Here is a 16,713-nt window from a genome sequence, read left to right as displayed (position 1 = left end):
GTTATTTTTCCACAGCAATAAGGCCAGACAGAAAGCGCAGATATCGAAAAACAAAAATCAATAAACTAGTTATAAACATGTTTGTACACATCAATAAAAAGAAGAAAAAAAAACAGTAGGCCAACCAGATCCCCATGGAGATATTCAGGGAAGGCTTGCAGATATTATAAAAAAGGTTGTCACTACCCTTTAATTCAGCTTTGAGGTGCACCAAGAAAAAGCTGATGTATGACTGAGGAGAAACTCCTCGATCCACTGGAACAGAACGCATCGCTTCGTTTACACATTAAAGTCGTCCGTCTAAGAACGGAGCCTGGAAAAACTGAGCTCATTTTTCTACTATACCTTGAAATCAAGAGACGTTGCCAGATGCAATGATAGTGAGCTCCTACTTCTTTCTTCACCCGTCACACAGAGACAGAGCGGAGAGATCCAGAGATTCATTTAGTTCAAGCAGTGAGGATGCCGCTGCCGTCTACTATTCTGTGTTGCTCTCTTGTGCCTGTAACATGTAAATATTGTATTACATTCAAAGGGATCAGACCAACAGCAGGTTCACTCTCCAAGTCATTTCCTCCTAATTCTGTTGACATTATTATTTATATCCATTTTAATATTAATATGTACATTGTATGATAATAGTACATTATATAAGAATGATATTATTATTGTTATTATCATATATTGATATAATTTGAATACATAGAAGCATTTAGTACCCCTAATTAAGACTGCAAAATTAGTGCTTTTCCTTTTGATACTTCAAATGGATTTAGTTGATGCTATTTCTGTATTATTATTATTGTTGATTTGTCTTTTAGTGCAAAGCTTTTTCTTACAGTTAAGTAAAGACCGGATTTGCAGCCGTGCTCCTTGCATTCGCACCACAGCTATCTTTCTTCTAGGGTAAATACATTTTTGAGGAGTTTATAAAACACTAAACAGTCATCGCTATTTTTTTCTTCTTCTTTTAGTGTAAATGGAAGCATATATTGCTTAAAAGGGGTTCCAATGTCACTCATGCGGGTCAGTTTACTAGTCATGAGAACTGACTACTCAAAACAGTTTGGTAATGTCTTCTGTGGCTCCGAGAGAGAAAATAACACAGAGATGTCATCAGCCTTTGCTGCATTATGGGAAATGCAGTATCCAGTATTTTTTGCTTCACTTCAGGTACTAAAAATCAGAATATATATATATATATTTATATGTATATCCTGATTTTTAGTACCTGAAGTATATGAGTCACTCAACTTTATGAAACTTCAATACTGACTCACTAGAGAGACCCTTTAGAAAACTAAATGATTTGTTGTTTAATAATCTCTCAATCCTGAGATTTCAGTTCAAACAAACGATCAAAGGGTTTAAAAAGTCAAAATAAGCCGCACTGGAATGTATTTGACTGTAGGCTGCAGGATTTCCATAATGGAAAAGGACAGATTTGCATTCTGTACTGTCATCACTTTGGTAGCTAAATCGGTGCCCTTCAATGACTTGGAAAGAAAACTCTGTGATGAATAAAATTAAACGTGTCCTGATCGAGGTTTTTCCATGCGGTCGGGTCACATTAATGTATGCTGCCGGAGTACAGGGTTTTAAGGGTTTTCTCTGATAGTAATCACATCCAAACAACACAATCATTTGGTTGAGGGACGGTAATACAAAGCTTTATACTGCAAGCTAAATATAGTAAAAAAACAGGGATAACAGAGATCAACCAATATGGCCTTTAAATTAGGAGATTGTTTTGTTGATAATCCTGGTTGTGGTTGTTGTCTTGTGTCTTTAATAATTTGTAAACAGTATATTGTATATTAATAGTACATTATATAACAATGTGATACATTATTGTTGTTCAAGATTCAAGATATTTTGTATGTCATATGCACAGATAACAGACAGTTACTCTGCTTATTTTGCTAGGTCCTCCGATCACACAGAATTACAATAAAAGCTAAAAAAATAAATACAAATAAGGCACAAAATATAGTAACAGTATTGCACAAAAATAAGTAATTATTATATAGATATAATTATATTGCATAGATGCATTTAATATCCCTAATTAAGACTGGAAAGTCCTTCTGCAAAATGAGTACTTTTTCTGTTGATACTTAAATTATATTTTGTTGATCATATTTCTGTACTATTATTTGTTCTTTTCGTGCAAAGCTTCTTATTACAATTATTCCGTGGGCTGGGTGTTATATGGCCGATACTGGAATCAATCAATTAAGGAGTTGATTAGGGTCCGTACTCCTCCGGGCCCCGTCTATGTCAGGCCGGTCACGGTGATTATCTCACGGTGATGGTTCTGAAACGGCCACGGCGAGTCCAAAAAGCACAAGCGCATGTGACCGATACGGGGCGTGGCTTAAAACGTCAACATTGATTGACGTGGTTCGCGAGACCCGGAAGCAGCAGTGACATCACTCCAGAATTCCCCTTCAGCGCGACGAAGAAGAGCGAGAGCGAGGAAAAAAAGAAACAAACAAACACAAAAACAAAGGAGTTTGTTGCTGTTGGGGATTCCGAAGTTGTTCTTGTTGTTGTCTGCGCTAGTTTTACAAGCAACAAATTCAAGGTGAGCCCGTTTGTTCATTACCGTTGTGCCAGACCTTCCCCTGGCGGTAACGGTTTCGTTTACCTAACGAGCTAGCGGTGCGGCTAACGCTAGCAACTTGCTTCCTCGCTGTTTATGTCGGAACAAAGACGGTCTGCTTCGGCGACTCGGCCGACTGAAGGTCGCCAGTGCTGTCTCCCTTCTCATATCCATCAACGTGCTCTAATGTCAAATGGCCCGAACGAGCTTCTAGAACCATCTGTCCGCTTACAACAACGCAGCGGTTCATTTTTAATGTTCGCACGTCACGTCTGAACTCGTGAGACACAACGCGGCCCGTTTTCCGGGGTCCAGCAGTAAGGGCGTGGGTCTGCGGAGCAGTGCAGACATCTGTTCCGCGTATACCGTTGTCTGTCCTCCCTCCCGGCCATGTCAATAGACCGGAATAAGCTGCCAAGGAGACCACATTCTTGAATCTAACCAATTCGTTCGGGCTTACTGAAGTTAGCCCTCTCTTTCCTTTCCTTCGCCAGCTCGCCACATACTTTTCCTAAAGTGTAGCAACGGGCTCGACACCGATGGGAAGGAATACATCGATGACAAATGCTCGCCACGCTTTTGTTCTCTCTGCCTGTTTATAGACAAAATGTGGGAAAATGTCTCCACATATTTCCAAGAACGTCACACGTCCACTTCATGTGAACCACTGCAGCAGAAGTGACTCAAGGATGATGTTATGTCATTGCTAAAAGCTGCCCAAACTAAATGTTTTCCCATCCAGGCTGTATTCACATATACCTCCAGCCAGCTCGTCCAAATGAGGGAGGGATATACAGAGAACAAACCAACTAACAAAACACTGCGGCGTATTAAGATGCTCCTCTGTGTCCCCTTCCACAATGGTGCTCTTGTCCGTGAGGACTGAGAATAACAGAGTTGAGTAGCTGGGAGAGTGGCTGCGATGTGGTTGTGGTCAGAATGATTTGCTTATTTTATGCAAATGACACTCGACTATATGTGGTTAATTCGCGTCATTCTCATCATTCGTTACCATGTCCGCCATCCACCATTAAAATAACCACTAGTTCTTTATACTTGTTGTGGCAGTCCCACAAACGTCAGAACATCAACCGCCATCGTGCCTGGGTTCATAATATTATTCGTAGCAGACTCTGACTCCTCCAGGAACAGTGTCTGAATGATGGCCGCTTCCAGCGCTCCTTCATCCGGACCAGCATCAGTTTGATGCAGCAACGGCAGGACGAGAGTGATGATGGGCTGAGGTTCTCAACGCTGATTGGCTTTTGCAACTCAAATTTTCACTCAGATTTTTCACATTTGGTTAAACATTTCAACTCCCGCAAATGTTTCGCATCGTGATATTTCAGATCGCTGTCTTTTGTGTCTGTAATTAGGTGTTTGGATTTTTGTAGTCTGTTCGTAGGCTGGTCATGATGTCTGTCGTTTTTTCCCCCTGTCAGTCTCCTCACTTTATTTCCCTTTTCTTTATTGTGTAAGAGTTCACATGTCTTATGATTGTGAGTCAGCGACACACAGTATTGCGCCTGTGACTGGTAAACGTAAAGTGCAATAATTTAGCTTTTTAAGATCTCTTTGCCTCTATTTTAGAGAATCCAATACACAGGATTAGTATCTAAGCCAATAATGACTTTATTCAGCGTGTTTGTCTTGGTCGTTGTTACTCAAATTCAGTGTTTACCATTATCAGTTTATTTATTCAGTCACAGCAGGTCACCAACTACAGTGAGTACAGGGAACCAGCACATTGGTATGAACGGATCTTTGAGTAATTTAAAGTTTAGACAGGAATATTAAATATAGAAATATTATGTCACACATTATGTAAAAAGAAGGAGAAGCGATGGCGTTCTGGTTTTGGATCTGTGCTTTGTATTACAATATACTCGGAGTTGAGATATTGGAATCTGATACGGGAGTAGAGCTGCAATGATTAGCCGATAATTGATTAGTCATTAAGTAGTACGTCATTTAAAAAAAAAACTTCAGGTTCCAGCTTGGACCAAACAATAAATAATGTTGAGAATTAAATTGTATGCACATTAGAGCACCCATTTGTTTTTATTTTATTAAGACCAGATGTGTTTTTTCTTCTTCCAAATAACTAGAGACACCGGGGCACTGGGAGAAGTGCATGCTAAGCATTCTCAGCTGTGGCTTGTGCTACCACATCCTGAGCACAACATCTGTCTCTCCTTGACCTGCTAAATCTTAGCCTCCTTTTTTGTTTTTCATCCGTCAGCCACATCTGTCACCTGTGTGCCATTTCGTGTCTTGCACGTAGGAAGCGTTTGGTTTGAATCTGTCACTCCAGAAAACCAAAACAATGAACAGGATGCTGCTGAAAGGTGCAATACAGCTACAGAGATTAGTTTTTAAATTCTCTTCCTTACCCGATGGCAACCCTTTCACGTTACAGAGACACAATGTATTCAATGTTAACATACAATACAGTTTATTGGAGTTCAAAGGGAACGGATCACATTGAGGTGATGTGAGGTTTTCCCAGTCTGTAGTGTGGTGAAGCTTATCTGGCTGTCTTGTTATCTCGGACTGATCTGCCACCCTCCCTTCCTCAAGGTCCTCCACTCACTGCTCTTTGTGTTTTCCCCTTAGGATGTCCCTGTATCCATCCCTCGAGGACCTCAAGGTCGACAAGGTTATCAAGGTGAGTGTGTAAGGGTGAACCCCTGTATTCAGAGACATCTATCTGGAGATAACATCTCTGTAGTGTGAAGTAGTCAATCCATTTTTATTTTTTTGCCATTTACAAAAATAGCTTCCTGGTATGCAAATATGATTCTAGCCTATAAAGCTGAGAAATGTAGCGCAGATAGAAAAATCAGTGAGGGGGTTTGAAAGTACACAGATGACTCTAAATGCAAACATTTGAGAGAGTGACTAGTATTAATGGGGCACAGCATTGATTTTACACACGACATTTCAGTTTGATCGTAACGAGGAGTATTACACAACCTCCGCAAATGGTTGCATAATGTCTTCTGTGGCTCTGGAGCTTTTCTAAAATGTAAAACGGAAAGCCTGCTGGTTAAAGAAGTGAGCATTTAGGAGGCGGGGGCGTCTTTTAAGATATTCCATGCAGTAGCATTATGGGAAATGTAGTATCGGGAGTTTTTGGATGCTTCCTTCTTGTTGGGGACCAAACGTCAGGACGTCTCAAGACAAATTGTTGCTAGATTTTTGTCAAATTTTTGTCCAACTTTAAGTCGATAGAAAGTCATGTAATGTCAAATAAATCCCAGATTAATTTTTTTACCATCAAATCCTTTTTGCCTTTAATCCCTGGTACATTGTTGTGGACGAAGACGTATTCTCACAATCATTTAATCTGATTACCAATATTTGTATTGCTTTGACTCAGTAGAGCGTTTAATTTCGAATGGCATCGAGGTACTCACCCAATGCTTTCAACCGTTCCTTCCTGGCTTAAGACTGTAATACGTTTATTTAATTTTTAAGGACATGCATCTCTAATGAAGATTGATGTTTCCTTAACAGCCCTGCTTCAATCATTTCTCTTTTATTTTTCCTCATTTGTGTTTCACTGCCTTTCGTCCAATGTTTACCTTTTTATGTGAAAGCACACTTCCAGTTGACTGGTGCCTCTGATTACTTTCTAGGCCCAGGCTCAGTTTGCCCAGACTGCCACCCCCATGCCAGCCATCACCGAGGGAACCTACCGGCCTCAGCTTGCCACCGCCGGGATGCCAGGATCAAGTGAGTCTCTCATACGCCGTTGAAAGTTCCCAGAGACGAGTTCATCCATCCACTGTATTACTAATTTAAAACTCAGGAAAATCAGGAATCTATGTTGCAACAACAACACCTTCCCCTGCATGTTCATTGATGAACAACTCTGTAGTATTAGAGGAAGGAGGAAGGAGGAAGGAGGAAGGAAGAAGGAGGCGGTCTTTGGACAATAATGGGAGTAAATGGGTCCCCCACAGCGGCTATGATTTCTCTCTCTCATTCCCCTCTGTGTTCGTGACTTTCTTTTCTTTCTCTCATTGTAATCTGATCGGGGGGATGTTTTTTTCTGAGTTTGTATGAAGGTAGACCTGAACTTTGCAGTGAGTGAGTGAGTGGGTGGGTGGATGGGTGGGTGGGTGGATGGATTGGCGGATTGGCAAGGTGCCCCGGTAGAGATTACAGAACACAACTCTTCTACTTATTTTGACTCACTTCTCCCCCTTTTCCCGTTCTCCCACTCATTCAGTTTCTCTGTTTGGATGCAAAGTCTTTTGGGCTTTTGTTTTTACCTCAGCGGAGCTAGCTATGAGTCACCATGGAGACTGGCTCTGGCAGTTACGAGGAAGGAGGAGAGGGAGGAGGAGGAGGACCCCAAAAGTACTTTATAAAATATGCAACTAATTTGCTTAGTGTGTATTTCTCCATCAGAGGGAAACATGACAGTACTACATTTAGAGAAATGCTAATGGTAGCGTTGCAGATACAAACATGTCTGAGTGTTCCTTCTACTTTGGCAAACCCCAACATTTCCAGAGAGAGAGAGAGAGAGAGAGAGAGAGAGAGAGAGAGAGAGAGAGAGAGAGAGAGAGAGAGAGAGAGAGAGAGAGAGAGAGAGAGAGAGAGAGAGAGAGAGAGAGAGAGAGAGAGAGAGAGAGAGAGAGAGAGAGAGAGAGAGAGAGAGAGAGAGGCACATTAGTCTCTTGGCTGGACATAATCGCCGCAGCATTTTTTCCGAACATTTTTATCGATTTGTGGTTTTGCATACATAATAATAAAGGTAGACGAAACATAATTAAGTAAATACATAGCAATAACATTAAAACCCTTCCCTAATTCCCCACCACCATTAAAAAAAAAAAAAAAAGGGGAGAGAAATTATGTTCATGTATTGATGATAGTAACATTGAGACTCTCTGGTGAAACTGTGAGTCACATTTCCATAGTTTCAAAATGCGTCTATTAGCAGTTCATCATACTATGCACTATGGTCTACATTATCTTTTTTTGTTCTGTTGTGAAATACCCGAGTAAAGCAGTTTCAGGCTAAGTTGGTAATTTTAGTTTAAAAACTGTAGCGTACCACTGGACTCGGGGACCCTAAAAAAGGATTTGGCTCTCAAACCTTCCTGATTTGGTCCCAGGATGAATGGAACCCTCTTCAAAGCAGCCGGAGGTCTAGGTGATGAAAAGAGGAGGGCAGGGAGAGAAGTCTTGAAGGTTTGGCTGCTGTCAGTGGCAGGTCAGGCACATCTCCATTTTCATATTCATACTGACGGTATACCATGACTCGTCCGTTAGCTGCCCAGTAACTATGTAAAGAGCATGGTCACGCCAGGCCTCCTTTTTCTCTTTGACATCTGGAGGTGGCTTTTTGAAATTCTAGGTGATTTATATCCCCATATTAAAAGCATAATAACAGTCTATTGACTCAAAGACAATATAACAATCTTGACAGAGAGACCATTTTAACAGCATTCACACAGCCGATCAAAGGGCGGAGTAATTTTCTCCCTAAATTTGTTCAGATTTTCACTAAAATAGATTTAAAGAGTGCCCTGAAGTGTTTAAAAATGTTTTACTTACGCGTCAGGTTGATGTCCTGGTTGGCGGGGCTTTAGTAGCTGTTCAATCATAACACTTCTGTGTTCATGCTGGAGAGTGTGGGAGAGATGTTTTCTGAAGTAATGAAACGTTACATTATAAAACATATTTTTTACAGGATGAATCAGGATCTCTTATCATTTCTGAGTGCTTGGGCAGAGTGCGCATGTGGTTGAAGGGACTTACTCAAACCATGTTGACTCTAGCGTTGGCTCCACCTAGTAACAATCAGTGCACAGTCATTGCCTTTGAAACACAAATAAATTAAATATTGATATGAGTTTTGACTTCGCATCACTGAGCTACTTCCTGGCGCTGTATGTGGATGTTGTTAGTTGATTTGTATTTTACTTTTGAGTCCTTGTATTATTTGCATTCTTAATCGTCCCTGAAACAATCCATGTTGTTAAATCTGTGTTCAGCGACACTTGTTCGGTGAAGAAGGCCAAAAGGATGTGTTATCTATTGTGTTTGTAGTTGACGACCTGACAGTTTACAAGACGTTTGGTTTCATATTCACACTGATTGAGTGAGCTCTACAGGCAGTCGGCTAACATTTTATTCACTCAGCTAATTTTTGATATTGGAATAAGAAATCCTCACAATCCCGTAATAAGATGATATTTGCATTGTTGGTTTGAAAACTGATTTATAAACATTGAACCTTTCACTCTGATATAGTGTATACCGTGAAAGTCGGATTACAAGCCGCTACTACCTTCGGTCAGTGTCCCCGTTAGCTGCGCTAACTTCCGCTAGCAAACACTAGACAAAAAACAAAGGTAGCGGGACCAGCCCCGGCAGGCAGTAGCAGCAGAAGCGGCCAGTAGCAGCATCGGCGGGGAGCTAGCTGCAGCAGCAGCGCTAGCTTGCGCTGCTCCTAGCTTGCGCTGCTCTTAGCTTGCGCTGCTCCTAGCTTGCGCTGCTCCTAGTTTGCACTGCTCCTAGCTTGCTACAGCGGGGACACTGATCGGAGGTAGGAGCAGCTTGTAACCCGACTTTTACGGTATATTGTATTTATGATATAGTTTGGAATAATCAGCTCTTTACAAAATCCTGTCTGTCTTGGAGAGACTGGACTGATCTTGTTTGTATCTGCTTTGTTGAAGCACATACAGACTTATGATGGCGTGTACAGAGATTTCTCTCAAAAGAGTGTGTTTGGGTTGGAGCACAAAAGCAGTCTGATCCTTAATGAGGGTAAAGAAATCCATATGAAAACCCTTCGCGGAGCTATAGTGTATTTACGTTAAATCAACTGAGTCTCCACTGTGCACTTTATGTCTATGTCGACATATCATATTTACGCACGTTTAAATTCCCACAGTCGGACCACTTATGTCATGTCTGCGCACCAGTGGCGGGCCGTGTGTTTTCTACCTGTGCCTTCAGTGCCGTCGCTACAGCTGAAAAACCTAATCACCTCATTTTGACGCCACGGTTATTATTTGTTTCGTGTAAACACATGAAGCTCTAGCGTAAATTCAGACAGGAAGACAACCCCTTCACGCTCGTAGGCCTCTTCTATACCGAAGATCTCCGTCAGAGGAGTCACAGCTGGACGCGGCGCTGTAAATCCTGTTTACGTCTGTAATAGTGTATTAGAATTCAAAGTACAAAACTTGGTTGATGTCGTGGGACTCAAAGTATTAACCTTCTCTTCATCCCCTCTCTCCATTCTCAAAGGCCTGTACCCGGACCTCGAGGAGCTTGGAGACTACATGGGTCTGGCCCTCAACAGCGAGGAAGTCCAGAGGAACCTGGCTTTGATGCCTGTGGCTGACAATGTGAGTGGTTGTGTGTTTCTCCTCTGGATGTGTGTCGATGCATGCAAGCACCTGAAAGACGAAAGAAAGGTTTCTTTTTTTCCCTCTTTGTTCAAACTTGTAAGTCAGTTGAGGCCGTTTATCAGACGTCTCACACAGCTGGAAAAATACAGGCTTCTTCCAACTTTTAATATTTTTTTTTAACATTCAGTAGTACCCCGAACACCTGTAAACCCACTTTGATGTGTGAAGCCAGTGGCCCCCATTGATATACAAAATTCATCAAAGTAATATCTTTGATGATTACATACAAAATTCTTGTTTGTATCATTCGGTCACATTAAAGCCTCTCTTGAAACCACCAGCCGTATGTGATTTAAAAACCTGTTTTCAGTAGGTGGAAAGGGCTGTAGATCTATCGGCGCGCAGCAGTATTTTATTCCTGGAGATCCACAGTGCCGAGTGACTCACCGCCGGCCTGGAGCAGAGTGTGGGAGGGTGTGAGCTCCTCACTCCCCTCCATTTGCGTGTGCGTGCATCTGTGTGTGTACTTATGGATCTGGCAGATGTCAAGGCTCTCGCATCGCCCGAGCTTGTCAGCTGGCAAAGAACCACCTTTTGATGTCCTCAATTTTTTACCTTTTAAAAACAAACAAAAAGAAGAGCGTTTTTAATTGTCTTCATTGTTCAGAGCATATTGATAAGGAAGTTTCCCAAAGCAGTGCCTAAAACATCTCTGAAATGTAATCCTCCCACATGCCTCTATCCAGTGCAGCGCTCCTCTTTTTATTTATTTATTATTATCTCAAGCTGAATTTTAATGCAACATGCCTCGTTAATCCTTTCATCCTCACGCCTCTGTCTCACCCCCACTCATTTTCCCTCTTGTTCTCTCTCAACCCACCTCTAATATTATCTTCACCTTCCTCCTCCTCCTCCTCCTCCTCCTCCTCCTCAGCAAGTGGCGGTGCCCTCCCTCTCAGGTGTGGGTGGAATGGTGCGGCCCGTGACCGGGGCGGACGTCGGCATCAGGAGGGCAGAGATCCGCCCAGGGCTGCGGGAGATTATCCTCTGCAAGGACCAGGACGGGAAGGTGGGACTCCGGCTCAGGGCCATCGACAACGTGAGTCAGCATCACTAACTCTACTCTGGCGTAACGTTCATTAGTCAACATGCTGATGACCTCTGCTACTCTCCCACACACGATCAGGCTCAAACTCTGAATATTTACACCAAGTGAAGGAATGTTTAACCGGTTCAACTCTGTTTAGATGAAGGTCTCGCCAATATGTTTCTAACAATTAGTCGACTACTTTTCAGGGTGGTTATTTATAGGGATATTTATTTAGTCAAATCTATTTTATCCACTGTACATTCAACACAGAAAACTGCTCTCATGTCCTTAAATGACAAAAATGTCTGCGCCAAAGAATTGACATAAAATGCCGAATTTATATGATATGCTGTATGAACGCACTTAAAGCATTGCTTCGTAATGTCATTCCAATGTGGCAGATTGCGAACGAAATTCTCAGTCCTGTCTAAACTAAAATGGTGTTAGTCAATTCAAGTAGAGATCTTCCTAAATTCAAGTCTGGTGAAGAAAATATATTTGTTGGGCTCTTCCTGTCACAGTTCTTTGGTCAAGAGTGATAAAGAAGACCCTGTTATCCAGAAGGGAGTGCCCTGGAACCTCACCAGAACGAACGTAGCAGAAACATTAGTGGTTCACACATTACCTGCTGTAAATGTGGACTAAGACATTGTAGAATCTATAAGTAGCAACAGACCAGTTTTCATTATCAAGTAACATCCCTGGGTCACAGGTGAGTTGGCTATAAGAGTACAGTACATTTAACAGGACCTTTGGTGACCTTTGGTATCGGTGCTCAGAGCAATGAAGAATTGATGTGCTGTGAGAAACTCGAACCAAAAAGAAAAACAGGTGAATTCTGATACTTGGCCAGCCTGCGCGAGATGAATGGAGTTAATTATTCAGTTTGTGTTGAGTTGCACTAATACAGTCTGCGGCCTTTTGAAATGACAGGAAGTGAGTTGGAGAAGAGTCAGAGTATTGGCGCTCGGCTTACGGATCAAATGACACGGCACACTTGATTTCACAGGGCGCTCGCTTCAATCAGGTCGTTTCCTTATATTGCATGGGCGTCGAGGGAAAGAGTGCAAATGTTTGCTTCTGTTGGTTCTGTTTGATTTAATTTATTTCACCGCATCTAGAAATGTCTTTTCTCTCACTCCCCGCCGTTTCCTTGCCTCCTTTCCTCTTTAATTGCTCTTTTTGTTTTTGTCTCCACCACCAACCTCCGTCTCTCCATCCGCTCCTGGGACTCATTTTGAAGGCCTTATCTGTGTCCTTTGTCCTCTCTCAGGGAGTGTTTATCCAGCTGGTGCAGGCCAACTCCCCTGCGGCCTTGGCCGGGCTGCGTTTCGGCGACCAGGTCCTTCAGATCAACGGGCAGAACTGCGCTGGCTTAAACGTGGACAAGGCCCACAAGGCCTTGAAGGCCGCAGCCGAGACCCGCATTGAGCTCGTGATCAGGGACAGGTGAGGTCTTATTGGTCCATACCCGACTGGAGTGGTTTCACTCATACAGTGCAGTGTCATAGCACTGCAATTAGAAGCTCAAACGGTTTGGCTCCCTCTGCTGGCTGCTCCACCACTTGCACTTTGCTGCTCAGCTCACAGTTTGGTTTTATATTATTTTGTATATCTATATATTTTCTTGGTTATGATCATACATTTACAGATGTACTACTACAATACATTTTCAATAAAACGAGGCTGTACACCGGTGTTTTCTAATCCTGTCTGTGTGTCTGTCTCTAGGCCGTTTCAGCGCACCGTCACCATGCACAAAGACAGCTCGGGCCACGTGGGCTTCATCTACAAGTCTGGTAAAATCACCTCACTGGTCAAGGATGCCTCTGCTGCCCGCAACGGAATGCTGACTGAGCATTTCATCTGTGAAATCAATGGACAAAACGTTATTGGACTCAAGGTCAGACACTGGTCTCTTCATCTCTAGGGTGTTTTCATCAAATAGTCTGTTCATTGCTAGATATAAACGGTTTACTAAGTGCTCATGAGGAATAAATGTGTGATTTATAAGACAGAATGAGCTTTATAAACATATGAATACAGGCAGAACCTGTGTATAGAATGTTTTGTGGCTAATATTGATTTTTGTTTGGGGTGGCTGCTGGCAGAATGTAGTGTAACGTGCCGACGTGCAGCGTTTTTAAGTAAGTGCAGCATTCTGCAGCTCCCAAATACAAATGTGATGGTGAAAGGTGATTAGTTCGTATCAGTCGTGTAGCCTTTCAGTTTGTCCTCCAGTGAACATCCTGCTCTGTGACGAAGGCTTTGAATGTGTCCTTAGTCTGAATGTTTAACCCTTGTGCATCCCTTTTTTAAAAAAAGAAACTTGCTCTGATGTCCTGATCATAACGACCAAGTATTTTTATTTTTAATTTGACCAGTTTGTTTGACCAGTTTGTTTAATTCAAAAGCACACACAAAAATGTAATTATTTTTTTGTATTTTAAATGCATTCACAGTCTAGGTTATGTCAATAATTAAGCAATTCTTTTAAAGATTAAATGAACAAAAATACTCCCACTTGTTACAGGACAAAACGTATCATGTACAGGAAATGTATTGCCTTATGCAAATTATCATGTAGCGCAGGGCAAACATGAGAAGATTACTCAATCTATTGGAAAAAGGTAAAAACTAAAGCCAGGGCTCCATATGAAAGCCTGGTATAATAGAATGTATGATGCTACAATGTGATGGTCGTTCTTTGACCACATGAGGTCCTCACATGTCACATGTTCCTGTGTGAAAATCCCAGGATTCTCAGATCAAGGACATCCTGACCACCTCTCCGGCCGCCATGACCATCACCATCATGCCCAAGTTCATCTACGAACACATGATTAAGAGGTAGGACTTTTTGAAATTGGTCCAATGTGGAGGAAGTGCGCTGCAGACAGCTACAATGTAATCATACTGGGCAACGACACGCCATCAGTTTACATCCACTAAAAGTGCTTATTTTTGACTGACAGTATCCGGTTGTTGTTATAAGTGTCTGACAACATTATGGAAAGGACCCTATACAGAAAGGAAACCTTTTTTCTTTCTATTATTTTATTCTGTCATGGGACTTGTCGCCCGCAAGACAACAGTGGGAAGGGTGAGAGTTGGTTGAGAGGAGTGCAGGTGTTGTCAGAGATTGTGGTCTTGGACAACAGAAAGCTCAGCTTAGCCTCATCTAAAAGATTGGACAAGCCTCAGCTGAATATTTAGCCCGATTTCGACAAAGATTTCAGAAGGTGACTTCTTCGAGTGCGACGCTCATTAACGACCGGACCGGATCAAGCGGAAGGAAAAGAAGACGAACGTTTTACTTCTCCGTAAGGTTCTTTTCTCCATAATGTTGTCGGACGCTTTGGTGGCAAAAATGACAGCCTTCAGTGAACGCACATTAACGATGCTGAATTGTGACTACGTTGCAAAATATACAGCTTCACTGACAGCTCATGGATGTGATTTTCCGTTCTTGTTTCAGGATGTCGACCGGTCTCCTGCGGTCAGCCATGGATCACTCTGTCCCAGAGGTGTGAATACCATGACGGTCAACTGTCAGGACGTCTCCAATAAAGAGATCTCTCTCTCTCTCTTAACTTTCTCTCTGTCTCTCTCTTCCTGTCTTCATACCAGACCAGCTCCTGCATCACAATCATTGCTGTAGCTATTTCTCATCTTTAACATAATCTTTAAATGCCTTTAATTTTTTCTATTCTTCAATTGTTCTTTACCTTTTCTACATTTCTTTCATCTCTGTTGACACGTCTATTACTTTTTATATGTTAACCTTGTAGTCATGTCTATATTTTGTTTTGTATTTGAGATCAAAGACAGTGTTTATTTTCCTTCTTTTTTTTTTTTTTAAAGCCATGCATTGCACACTATCAGGAGTCCAGAGCTTCCTCCTCATTTCGTGGAGACAAATCATTGGCACGTGCTGTTTCATCTTGACAAAATGCTGTAAAAGCCAATAGTCCGTCATCTGAGCCCTACCATGTCGATTACTGTGCTCCCAGTCCCCTGCACTTGGCCCCTAATGTGTGTGTGCGAAAATAATTTGATCTGAATTATCACCCGGGGCCTCGCCTGTGAAAAGGTTGAGACTTTATTCTAAACTCCAGTGTCATTTTTACTCAGCCAGTAAAAACTAATACGTTTTAAGTGTTGATTTTTAGTTCATACCATATATTGGCAAATAAAAGTTCTGTTGATTCTGCCATCGTTTTATTTATTTTTTACTTGTGAATACGGAACACGTAAGTACGCAGTGAGGCGCTCCGATGTGTCGTATCCGTAGGTTCTGGGGAGCGCTGTGCACATTCCAGGGGAGAAGTGTAGGGAGGAGAGAAAAAAAGAGGCAGATGTTTGCTGCCTCGTGCAGCTGGGACTCGGCTCCGTCCCCAAACACTATCAAGAGCAAGAGCACAGCGCGTTGATGCGATCGGCTCGCTGGAGGTCAGTTGAAAGGCGCTTGTGTCATTTGTGGTGTTTGTCGGGACGAGGTCTGTGCTGGGCGGACCCACTAAGTGCACTTTCCACTACCTTTTTTAAAAGGTTGTCTTTCCTGTATCCATTGCAGCAGTAAAGTTCAACAGTTTTTTTTTTTAATTTTATTTTGTATTATTGCTCATTAAAACAAACTTGTTTGTTAACCATAGGAAAACGGCGGAACATTTTATGCTGAAAATCCCGCACTCAAATGGAGGGCGTTTAAATTCCACTAAATTGGGTTTCTGGTTGAACGTAAGCGCCGTTCGAGGACGTCCCCTCCGTGATGTTCTTTCCCTTGACCGATGAGGCTGAGCGGAGCTCGCGGTTGTGAATTTCTACTTGTTATATAAAGTCCGCTCCTTTTAATGCTGTTCATGTTTGGATGCATGTATTCCTTTTAATTTTCTAAGTATGCAATCTGAAAAGAAAAAAAGAAAAAAATTAACTGTCATTCTGTAAGAAAATTAAAAAGTTTATATACGAATGTAACCAAGATAATATTGTAAAGCAAATAAACAGTCTTTCTGTTCACATTAGCTCGGGTGGTGTTTGTCTCGTGTATTCTTAAGTGTGGGAGTGGGGATATCCAGCGATACAAGAGTCAGACAAACACACAGATACAGACAACAGAACGTTTCCTCCATGCTGTTTAATATAGGGGCTGTTGGTCTTTCTTTATACAGTGGTGGGACTGTGAATGGAGCCCATTGACTACTATTGCCATTAAAGTAGTTTAATGAACATGACGTTATCTGGAGATATCAATGATGTCAGCAAAGTCCTATACAAGGCATCGGATGCCCTCAATGGTAGAATGTTACAGGACGTGGTGTAACCTCTGTATACATGAATCATCGTTACGTAGGCTATGAAACACATACTCAGACAAGGAATAAAGCATAAATTGACAATACACATTAAACTATTGACAACACCTCCTGTCTTCCCATGAGATATTCAGCATCATATGTTTAAGGATATACGTGGTATATAATCACTCAGTCCCCTCCTCCACTCACACACTGTGCACTTGCACGACTGTTACTACAGCAGGAAGTTCGGGTGTATTATGGGGCAGAAACAGGAAACCGGATGAGGTATGACGCCGTTCTTGCAGAGGACACTCGGGATATCGGCCTCCTTGGCGC

At 42.1% G+C, this 16,713-nt stretch overlaps 1 protein-coding gene across 1 annotated transcript; it reads left to right on the top strand.

Moving 5' to 3' along the window:
• Window positions 1–2,454: 2,454 nt before the first annotated feature.
• sdcbp2 (syndecan binding protein (syntenin) 2) lies at window positions 2,455–16,094 on the top strand. The gene is made up of 9 exons (XM_079225968.1): window positions 2,455–2,587; window positions 5,222–5,273; window positions 6,247–6,361; window positions 9,884–9,984; window positions 10,922–11,086; window positions 12,351–12,526; window positions 12,809–12,980; window positions 13,836–13,927; window positions 14,556–16,094. The coding sequence occupies exons 2-9, from the start codon at window positions 5,223–5,225 to the stop codon at window positions 14,608–14,610; spliced, it is 927 nt and encodes a 308-aa protein (XP_079082094.1). The 5' UTR covers window positions 2,455–2,587; window position 5,222; the 3' UTR covers window positions 14,611–16,094.
• Window positions 16,095–16,713: the final 619 nt, after the last annotated feature.

The sequence above is a fragment of the Taurulus bubalis genome, assembly GCF_910589615.1.
Source record: "Taurulus bubalis genome assembly, chromosome: 11".
In the NCBI taxonomy this organism is placed as follows: domain Eukaryota; kingdom Metazoa; phylum Chordata; class Actinopteri; order Perciformes; family Cottidae; genus Taurulus; species Taurulus bubalis.
The sequence above is the reverse complement of the archived record's forward strand: the minus strand, read 5'-3'. Positions and strand labels throughout refer to the sequence as shown.

Coding starts and splice junctions, on each gene's coding strand:
- sdcbp2 (XM_079225968.1), top strand. CDS start 5,223: ATGTCCCTGTATCCATCCCTCGAGGACCTCAAGGTCGACAAGGTTATC. Junction 5,274..6,246: donor AGGTCGACAAGGTTATCAAG/GTGAGTGTGTAA, acceptor ATTACTTTCTAG/GCCCAGGCTCAGTTTGCCCA. Junction 6,362..9,883: donor AAGTGAGTCTCTCATACGCC/GTTGAAAGTTCC, acceptor CCATTCTCAAAG/GCCTGTACCCGGACCTCGAG.